At 34.8% G+C, this 10,883-nt stretch overlaps 2 protein-coding genes across 3 annotated transcripts; one reads left to right on the top strand and one right to left on the bottom strand.

The window, feature by feature from the left end:
- Positions 1 to 819: 819 nt before the first annotated feature.
- On the top strand, positions 820 to 7,106 carry LOC137820238 (vacuolar-sorting receptor 6). The gene is made up of 13 exons (XM_068624197.1): positions 820 to 1,551; positions 2,421 to 3,113; positions 3,196 to 3,284; positions 3,441 to 3,510; positions 4,225 to 4,308; positions 4,421 to 4,497; positions 4,626 to 4,707; positions 5,530 to 5,612; positions 5,730 to 5,793; positions 5,904 to 6,032; positions 6,167 to 6,270; positions 6,382 to 6,496; positions 6,739 to 7,106. Exons 1-12 carry the CDS (start codon positions 1,257 to 1,259, stop codon positions 6,493 to 6,495), a joined length of 1,884 nt encoding a protein of 627 aa, XP_068480298.1. The 5' UTR covers positions 820 to 1,256; the 3' UTR covers position 6,496; positions 6,739 to 7,106.
- On the bottom strand, positions 6,992 to 10,516 carry LOC137820236 (pentatricopeptide repeat-containing protein At4g20090). 2 transcript variants are annotated; one of them, XR_011082593.1, is made up of 2 exons: positions 8,292 to 10,496; positions 6,992 to 7,126 (listed from the first exon to the last, which is right to left on the bottom strand). XR_011082593.1 is itself a non-coding variant. In XM_068624196.1 (1 exon), exon 1 carries the CDS (start codon positions 10,368 to 10,370, stop codon positions 8,433 to 8,435), a length of 1,938 nt encoding a protein of 645 aa, XP_068480297.1. In that variant the 5' UTR covers positions 10,371 to 10,516; the 3' UTR covers positions 7,865 to 8,432. The 2 variants fall into 2 exon arrangements, 1 of the variants encoding a protein (XP_068480297.1); XM_068624196.1 differs by lacking the exon at positions 6,992 to 7,126 and having other exon boundaries at positions 7,865 to 10,516.
- Positions 10,517 to 10,883: the final 367 nt, after the last annotated feature.

Here is a 10,883-nt window from a genome sequence, read left to right as displayed (position 1 = left end):
TGTTTTGACTTACCTTAACTATTAATAGTAATAATATATTTCTTAGATTTTGCAACTGGTGAAACTTTTTATTTATAAGGAATAATTCCATTTCTATTAACTTTTTAGGCGTATTTCTATTTTTCTATATCATATTTTAAAATATTTATTGAGTTTGTCCATATCTAACTCTTTTCTCACACTCAAACCAAATTGTTGATAATTTTTGTATTAACACTAGAATCATAAAAAAACTAATAACTCGTTAGTTGTTAAGTCAACAGAAAAGAAAAATCCATACAAATATTTTTTTGATAAAAAAACTTGTTGAGAAGTTAGATAAGATTACTCAAGTTGGGGTATTTTTGACTCAGAATTAAATAAATCAAATTCTAAATTTCTGATTAGATTAAGACAGTTTTACACACATTTACCTGTATATTTTTTCAGTTTCAGCTTTTATTTCTTATTTATTGTTTTATCAACAATTTTTTTAAAAATTTATGACTCAAAACACATACCTATTATATAATAAAAAGATAAGACTTATTTATTAATATACCATAAAAATCGAAAGTGCGATTAAGATTATAAAATATGACTAAATGTTTATTAAATTTGTTTTAATCATTTCTGATTGGATAACACTCACTAAAACAATATAAATAAGAAAAAAAATTCATAATAAAAATAAAATAAAAAATAATATTATGTTGAATTCTGAACTAAATCACCTGGCCTTATCTATTAATAAAGGATATTTGATCTCTAATAAATTGTAAAAACATTTATTAATAGTTTATAGTTAAAATAAAAACACTTGAGACAAACAAATAAAACAAGTAGAAATTTATTCATTTTATTAATAAATTGTATTAATTAAAATAAAAAGGCGACAGAAACTTTCCCTCCACTGAGAAAATATATAAATTCGGATTGACACAAGAAAAAGAAAAAGAAAAAAAGGAAGTGTGTGTTGTGTTGGCGCGCGCGTGTGTCTGTTTGTGTAGAAGGTAGCTGCCCTGACTCCGTCCACCACCTCCTCTTCCTTTCACCTGTCGTTTACCCTTGCTTTACGTCACCGTTTGATTGCGAAACGCAAACCTCCGCACCATTAAACGACACTCTCTCTCTCTCTCTCTCTCTCTCTCTAAGCAAAGTTTTCCACCGGTACGACCTAGACAGTTACACAATCTTCAACCACACGCCTTCTTCTTCTTCTTCTTCTTCTTCTCTTTCCTTCATTTCTTCACTAACATCACCACCGCAAATCAACCATGAAAGTGTGCGTTGCTGCGGCTGCGGCCGTCACTCTGTTTGCGGCGTGGCTGATTCTCGTCGACGCGCGGTTTGTGGTGGAGAAGAGCAGCATAGCCGTTCTTTCGCCGCACAAGATGCGGACGAAACGCGACGGCGCTATCGGTAACTTCGGCCTTCCTGACTACGGAGGATTCATCGTTGGCTCTGTGATGTATCCCGCCAAAGGCTCCCACGGTTGTAAGGTCTTCGACGGAGACAAGCCTTTCAAACTTCAGTCCCATCGTCCTACTATTGTTCTCCTTGATCGCGGAGGTACCTATCTGTCCATCTATATATGTATCTATCTGCTTCCTCGGTTTTGTCTTCGTTGACTTTGATTCGTTCTTCTTGCGTGCTTCATGTTTCATTCGTGTCGTGTTAATTTACTGTTACATTATCCTGTTTTTTTGTATGGTGTGTTCTGTTCTGAAACCAGTTATGTTGGTTGATAGTTTATACGTTGATTCTAGTATGGAATAGGTTTATCTGTTAATTGAACCTGTTTTTGTTTTTGTTAATTATATTTTCTTTTTTAATCGAATTTCTTATCTTTGGTGAAATATGAAGAGAAATGAAGTCCTGCTCTTTCCTTTTTCGACTGTTAGTATTGTTTCTTCTTAATTTGGCTTTCCTTCCCCGTTTGGATAAATAGCTTAATTAAGTGCTTACAACGTAAGTTCATTTTGTATGAACTGTTTATATACTGGAGGAAAAAAGGAAAAATAAATCGGGAGTTATCCTGGAGAAATTGTTCGTGTTTGGATGAATTTCTGCGAAAATACTTATAAACATAATAAAATATGAAAAATAAAATAAACTCATTTTATAAGTTGAAATTAATTTATATAAAATAATAACTTAATTTACAAAGAGTCTCTAATATTAATTTCTCATAAAATTGATTTTTAACTTTTGTAATATTATTCCAAATGTTTACACAATTGTTTGTCTATGATAAGTCCGTATAAACTATAAATAAGCTTTCTAAACAGGTGTTTGGATGTTTATTTTAATGAATCCTAAAGGCAACAGCAGAACTAGGCTCAGAAGCTTGTCGTGGGAGCTTCAATAATTGTTTTCTATCATTATTCTTCATAGCCATATTTTGTGATGCTTACTGGGAAAGTTATTTGCACTTGTAGAGTGTTATTTTGCCTTGAAGGTTTGGCATGCACAATTAGCTGGTGCTGCGGCAGTTTTGGTGACCGACAGCATTGATGAATCTCTTATAACCATGGATTCTCCGGAGGAGAGCTCTGATGCAGATGGATACATAGAGAAGATTGTGATTCCATCAGCTCTGATAGAGAAATCCTTTGGTGATTTGTTGAAGGACGCTTTGAATAACAAAGATGAAGTTTTGCTGAGAATTGACTGGAGAGAGTCCGTACCTCACCCTGATAACAGAGTTGAGTATGAGTTTTGGACCAACAGCAATGATGAATGTGGAGCTCGTTGCGACGAGCAGATGAGTTTCGTGAAGAATTTTAAGGGTCATGCTCAGATTCTTGAGAGGGGAGGTTACACCTTGTTCACTCCACACTATATAACTTGGTTTTGTCCACCGCCCTTCATTCTTAGCAGTCAGTGTAAATCGCAGTGTATAAACCATGGGAGATATTGTGCCCCGGACCCAGAGAAGGATTTTGGAGAGGGCTATGAAGGAAAGGATGTGGTGTATGAAAATTTGAGGCAGCTGTGTGTCCATAGGGTTGCCAATGAGAGCAACCGTTCATGGGTCTGGTGGGATTATGTGACAGATTTCCATGTCAGATGTTCTATGAAGGAGAAAAGATACAGCAAAGATTGTGCTGAGGAAGTGATGAAATCATTGGGTAAATACTGCTTTTTGATGCTGTTGTGAATCAAATAAGTTGTTTTTCTTCTATTGTGAAAAGTTAAATATTAATACTACAGATCTGCCTTTGGAGAAAATTAAAAAATGCATGGGTGATCCTGAAGCGGATGTGGAGAATGAAGTGCTAAAGAATGAGCAACAAGTCCAGGTCACATTTTAATATTTATTGCCATATCTTTAGAATTAAAGAAAAAAAAATGTTATAACTGTCATCATAAAGGCTTCCGTATAAAATGAAGTAACAAATCCAGGCGATTACATAATTCAATAGTTGATATACTTGCGTTTCATTTGTGATATTCAGATCGGTAGGGGATCTCGGGGTGATATCACCATCTTGCCAACATTGGTTTTAAACAATGTCCAGTATAGAGGTTAGTTACTTAAATCCCTACATGAAATCAAGTAAATTGAACACGTCATGCTTTTACTGATCTTCAATAATGTACGAGTGACCTGTGCATTCTATTATTGAATCTGGCTATCAAAATCCAGTTTTAAGGGTCAAGAAAAAGTGCTGTTACTCTATACCTATTATGACTTTTGGTTCTACATGTTTCCCGGGCTTGACCACTGAAAAGCTCTGTGAATTTCAACTATGCAATGCTTCTGTCTAAAACTAGAGCATCAACCATCGTGATCATCTTCCGAACATTTTTCTGTTAATGTTTAGACATGTCTGGTTGTCCCGAAACTAGTTTAGACTCACGGAAGATTTTAATTTGATTTTTGGGCTTCAGCCTAATTCTTACTTAGAATTTAGGGTTTTGACTCTGCCTTCACGTTATTGAAAAACTGGGTTTTCTTTTACACTCGAGGCAGATTGGTGAAGTTTAGAACTTCTTTAGTTCTCTCTAATGCACTTTTGTTCTTCTGTGTGATCTTCTTCCATTCCTTAATCTATTCCCGGTATATTATGGGCTTTATTCTTTTTATTTTAGTTGATTGGTTAATTGAGTTTCTAAATTTGTTATTGGTGTAATGTAGTGGATGTATGTGTTACATGTCAACTTTAACTACCCTTTATATGACCATATCTGATGTTTCACGTATCAGATTTCTGAATATTTTATTTATCTTCTCTAAAGGAAAATTGGAGAGAACTGCTGTACTGAAGGCTGTATGTTCTGGATTTAAGGAGACTACTGAACCTTCAGTTTGTTTAAGTGGAGGTTAGTGTGCCTAATATCGTGTTATATGAATTTCACTGATGATTGACTCTTTTAGTTCTAAAAATCTACTGTTTAATATTCTAAACTATACATCCTGGTTTGAGTTTATCAGATGTTGAGACTAATGAGTGTCTTGAAAGAAATGGAGGATGCTGGGAAGACAAAAAAGCTAACATAAGTGCTTGCAAGGTATAAAATAAGGAATTTCTGTTACCATTCCCCTCCCCCATAGTTAGAATCACTGGACATGATGTATGGCGGTCCATGTGTGTCTGCTTATGATTGACTAGAAACTAAGCCTTTATACATTTGTTCAGGATACATTCAGGGGAAGAGTTTGCGAGTGCCCTGTTGTGAACGGTGTTCAGTATAAGGGTGATGGTTATACTACTTGTGAAGGTATGCATTTTCCAATCTAAAACATTATTTTTTAATATCAAAATATTCTTTTCTCTTTTCTCATACAACAAGCTGGCTAAGGGAGCCAGAGATTAAAACATTTCCTCTATGATTTGGAAGTCATCCATATGCAACTCTTTTTTAATAAAAACTTTCATCTTAGGAATCTATCCATATGTAACTCTCATCATTGAGAAAATTTATTTTATATTGGAATCAAAATCCAATTACAAATGGATGTTTACTCATAAATTTGGATGAAGATCAGTAGATCCTCTCCCCCTAAACATTCTTATTCGTGCTCTAGACTGATTTACTTAAGGAAAAAAAATGCCAGGGAATATGAATTCATGTTGAAACACTGTATGAGAATTACTATTTACTATTTATGTGTTAATCATTATGTGGTCAATTTTCACTTTAATAAGCACTTTCACAATGAAAAGATCCGTTATTAAGTTAATTTTTTCTGAACAACAACAATTCAGTACTGGGTTCTTGTGGGATAACTTATACAGAAAACTTTTGAAAGATATAAAAGCGCCATTTCAGTATTGCTAGGATTGTTTTTTTTTCAAGCCAGTCATCTCCGTTTCTCTTTGAAGAGCCTTGTATGTCAATGTTACCTATGGCTGCTCGGGAATAAGTTAATAAAACATTCGAATACCTATGGATGGGTTAATGTACATTTAGAATGACCAAACTATTAAAAAAGTCGTTGCATGGTCCATAATATGAGGCAATTGTTTTGCTTCTATATTCAACATATATGTTCTTTTTCATGATGTTTCTGAAGTTTATATTCTTTTCCTTATTTGACAGCTTTTGGACCTGCAAGGTGTTCTATAAACAATGGTGGTTGTTGGTCAGAAACTAAAAAAGGACTAACTTTCTCAGCTTGCTCAGTTCAGTACTGCATAACCTAACCTTCATTTTTTCTTTTGATTATTGAAAAATATTTATTGTGCCACTTTCCTCGACATCCCTCTTGGCTAACTGAATTCCCTTCTGTATAAATGAAGGACTCCAAGGCAAATGGCTGTCAATGCCCGGTTGGGTTTATTGGGGATGGTAATAAATGCGAAGGTAAGATTTGATTTTACTCTGGCAAGCAATTGAGCACATGTTGTTTTCTTTGTATGATCAATTTTGTAAAAATATAAATCTATCTAAAAACATGTTTTGATCATATTCAGATGTTGACGAATGTAAGGAACGAAGTGCTTGTCAGTGTGATGGCTGCAGCTGCAAGAACACTTGGGGTAGTTACGATTGTAAATGCAAGGGAAATCTTCTATACATAAAGGAACAAGACGTCTGTATTGGTAAGATATTAAAGTCCATCTGTTGCTCTGCTATTATTACTACTGTCAATTCGTGATCCCACCACCATAACTAAAGTGTTTTAAAGAAAATTCAGTTTGTTTATGATTAGAATTTTGCTTTTTCTCTCACGCAGAAAGAAATGGATCACGATTTGGCCGGTTCCTTGCCTTTGTGGTCATAGCAGTTGTTGTGGGCGCTGGTCTAGCTGGTTACGTGTTCTACAAATATAGGCTCCGGGTAAGCCTAATTCATTCTCAACTAGAGATAACGTTACACATCGTTCACATTAAATTGGAAATCCAAATTATCACCAATCACCGTATTAATTTACATGTCTCCTTTTTGTAGTCTTACATGGACTCTGAGATCATGGCAATCATGTCACAGTACATGCCACTGGACCAGCAAAATAATGTAGTGCATGCTGAAGCTCAGCCTTTACGACAAGAAGGCACCGTGTAAGGTATATTCAATATTCATATCTCTTCACCTTTTAACCAAAGACAAAAATTTAGATGCAGTTCAAGTTTATCTGACATTGTTCTTTGATTAGAATTGATGTTTTACTTAGTAATTTACGTTATAAAAGGTTTGCATAAGTCATGTAAGGAACTGCATTCACATTTCGTCCTTCAACTAATTTACTGCATTTGAGACAGCTTTTATGGGGAACAATCTTCTTATTTTGCCATTATCTATATTCAGCCTGCAGACATACATAATAAGCTAAAAGTAGTCAAAGGAACTCGTTGCACTATAGAATCCATTTGAGAGATGGATTAAACAGGTATGGCTACGTGGATTTGAATCCATTTCACAGCGAGGGAAGATCAGCACTTTACTGTAGCCTGTAGGATAATTATGCGAACGATTGGAATGCATACAGAAAATTTCTGCATAGAATAATTTCCAATTTCCACAGTTTGTAAATAGAACTTTTGAGATGTACATGTATACACCTTAGATATAGAATAAGGATCCATGTGATGTTAGAGATCAACTTATGACGACATTGATACCAAACTCTGCTTCTTCTTTGTGGCCTAAATACAATTTTTGGTTCACCAATCCAATATTTCATCCACCATTTTGCCTAATAAATAGTAAGTTCGTAAGGGTGGTTAATCAAATCTGCTCAAAGTTATCTTCAATCTATCACGTGCTTTTCGATTTCTTTGTGTGTTGCAGCCATGTATTGATGTCTTATAAAAATAAAATAAAAAACTTACATAAAAACACCTATTATACTGGCATCCAATCACAGTAGGAGTTTTACTTTGGTAATTTATATTGATTAATTTATTGATTAATTCTAAATAGGTGCTAAAAACAAATTTTAACAAATACTTAATTGAACTGAAATAAACTATAAAAAAAACTGAATCATTTTTATTAAAACTAAACTAAATTATTATTTTTAATTCAATTTATAAAAAACTAAAATACTAAAAGAATAGTTTAGAGCACTACTAAACTATAAGAGTTGAAAAAAAAAAACTTACATGATCATCTACTACCCATTCTTGAAGTTATGGGTTCTTTAAGATGAATTTTCAAATACGATTTTTTATCTGTAAAATTAATATAAGTTGTAAATTTTGTTCGTTAAAAATTGTTCCAATATTAAGAATCTACTGCTAAACTATTATGAAGAGTTGAAAAAATTATTTACATAATCATTCACTGCTACTTGTTATTCTTTGGATGAATTTTAAATGCAATTATTTTATCAATTAAATTTTATCAGAGCATATTTTTGACGGAGTACATTGTAGTGTGGAAAAAACCAAAAACTATAATCTGGTAACGAAGCTTTTAGAAATGAAGAATGAATTACCAAAACAAAAGCTGATTATTCCTTATACAACAAGAACAGAGCATGTTTAAAAAACTTAACATACACATGAAATGAGTGGATAAACAACAATTCTTGATACTTTAACTATTGGTTTCATTCATCACAGCCCCAAAAATTTTCTCACTCAATCATCTACAACTGTGATAGTTAACTTACAAAGAAAGATAATTCTGGTCCTATAGACAACCATTACCAAAAAATTAGTCTTTCATTCTGTTCCTGTACAAATACATCAGTCAAAATATGGTGCATTTACAAACACATCATAGCCAATTGGATAATGGAACATTTTAAGCTTTTAGGACAATGATCCCATTGTAAGTTATAAAATATTATGGACAAAAGCAAGATTTTGGATGGACAAAAGCAAGAGGTTTAAACATCTAAAGTGTATACTCACTTGTCACCTGTTTGGCTCACACCAACATCTGGCTTTATGAAAGTTCAAGGTCTTTGGCTCGAGGGCCTCAATCAAGCTCCCTGTATCCAAAGTTGCTAAGATCCAAGAAAATTGTGATTGAATAACATATCTTACCAGATATCAGCCACTTAGCTTGCTCCAACATTCACTGATGACTTTTCGAACCCTTTTGGGTTTGCAGAGCTGTTGAACAATCATTGCCCAAGTAGAAGCTTTTGGCAGCAAAAACTTATGCAGCATCACTTCGATAATTTTGGAAGCACCTATGGTTCTCTGTCGCTTAACTAACCTTACTACAAGCTCATCTAGAAACTCCCTACCATCTTGAGGTGGATTCACATTTTCTCTTAAAGTCTTCAAGAAAACGTCGCACGTAATAAAATCAGGATCACAACCTTGATCTAGCATAATATTTAGAATATCAATGGCTCGAGAGATGCTATTGTGCATGCACAAAGCATTTAAAATTATGTTATACGTTATCACATCCGGCTGCACCTCCGGCTCCTGACAAAGCATCTGATTGAAAAGTTTCAGGCCATGTTCTATTAAGTTAGCATTACAGAAGCCATGAATCATTGAACTGTAAGCCACAACATCTAATTTAATTCCTCTGCTCAGCATTTGCTTCCACACCATTAAAGCCTCCATAACCTTCCCATCCTTGCACAAGCCATTAATGAGTATACTGTAACAAACCTCATTATGATTACAATTATTGTCGGCCATCTCTTTCCAAACAAGAATAGCTTTATGGCTAATGCCTGCTTCAAAATAACCCCTCATGAGGGAACTGTAAGTGAAAGAATTGGGCAAGTAACCTTTACTCTTCATTTCAGATAAGACCTCCCTTGCTTCATCTAACTTCCCTTCTCGGCAAAGCCCATCAATAAGAGCACTATAAACAACAGTATTTGGTTTACATCCCTTTCCAACCATTTCCTTCCACAACTGCATTGCATGGTTGAATTTTCCCTCCTTGCACAGGCCACTGATAAGGGACGAGTACACATACTCGTTCCCACAATGGTCCCTCTCTTCCAAGGAGACCAAAACTCGAGCCCCTTCGGAGGCTCTACCTTGCTTAACAAACCCATTAATAAGTGTTCCAAAGGTAACATCATTAGGTACACACTTATTCAACACCATCCTGTTCAACAAACTCACTGCCTTCTCCAACTTTCCCTTGAGGCACAAGCCATGAACAAGTGCATTATAGGTCACTTCATTCGGGACACAACCCTTAAGAAACATATTATCAACCAGCTTGGCTGCACGTGCCAAGTCACCATTCTTGCACAATGCACTGATCAACACATTAAACGCAACCGGGTTAGGGAAGGTGCCCTCAACTTGCATTTCATCCAACAACGAAACCGCCTCGTCGATTCTACCCTCCTGACACAACCCATGCATCAAGGTAGAATACGTGTAAGCATCAGGAGCACAATTCCTCAGTGGAATCTCTCTAAAAACCTCAACTGCTTGATCAACCAAACCAAGCCTACACATGGCCTTAATGAGCAAGTTAAAAGTGAGTGCATTTGGGTGTATGTTAAAACTCTTGGATGCAACAACATGTGAGTACAACTCCAAGGCCCGATTGAAAAGACCCTCTTGAATAACAACACTAAGAACCGAATTGAATGATTTCACAGTTTGTTTACACTGAAACTCACCCCCCATTCTGAGGAACAAGTCCACAGCTTTCTCAGGCAAATGAGCCTTCCCATAAGCTTTGAACATAACTATGAAATTCCTCTCTACAAAAACCCTCCTTTCGCGCTTCATTTGCTGAAGGACCTCTTCCAGGGACCCAAAATCGAGGGTAGAGGCGTGGTTCTGAATGAGGGAATAGAAAGACAAATCACCCAATTTGTAAGAACCCATTTTGGTACCGGATTTGAAGATTTCAGCCGAAGGGTGAGGTTGAGGTACATGGGGAGAGGAAGAGTGAGAGGGAAATGCTAGGGTTTGGGAGAAATAGCGATGGAGTGTTGTTGGAAGAGAATGTTTGAGAAGGTTTCTTGTGGAGAACTTGGGCATAGCATGGATCATTCCAAAAGGTGGGGTTTTGATGTAATGGGTAGTGTCAATGAGTTGAGTTCACAGTTTTGAGAATGTTAATGTCATCTTGTCGGAGATGGAGAAGCTGCTACATTTTCATGGGGACGATGACTGTATATTTGTTCAGGAAGCAAGACCAGACCATATATTAAATTTAAGACCTAACTATTATAAAAAAAATATCATTAAACTATGTTGATTTGCCATAATAAAAGCATATCTCATGTAAAAGATCTTATATTTTAAAAAGAAAAATATTTCATTATATAATAAAATTAATTTTTAAATTGTAAAAAGTCTAAATCAAAGAAAAGTATTAGAGAAACTCATTATATTGAGTTGAATAATGAATTAATTGAGTTGGGTTGTTGTAGTTAATTTTTGTAAACGAGTTCAATTCAAGTACAATTTTTTAGTTGATTCATTAATTAAAATTTGAAAAGAAAAGAAAAAATTGTCCATTATAAATACAATTAAATTTTATTTTAATATTTATTTTCTGAA

Source organism: Phaseolus vulgaris, chromosome 9 (genome assembly GCF_000499845.2).
Source record: "Phaseolus vulgaris cultivar G19833 chromosome 9, P. vulgaris v2.0, whole genome shotgun sequence".
Classification (NCBI taxonomy): domain Eukaryota; kingdom Viridiplantae; phylum Streptophyta; class Magnoliopsida; order Fabales; family Fabaceae; genus Phaseolus; species Phaseolus vulgaris.
Note: the sequence above shows the minus strand (reverse complement) of the source record. Positions and strands in the feature narration are given on the sequence as shown.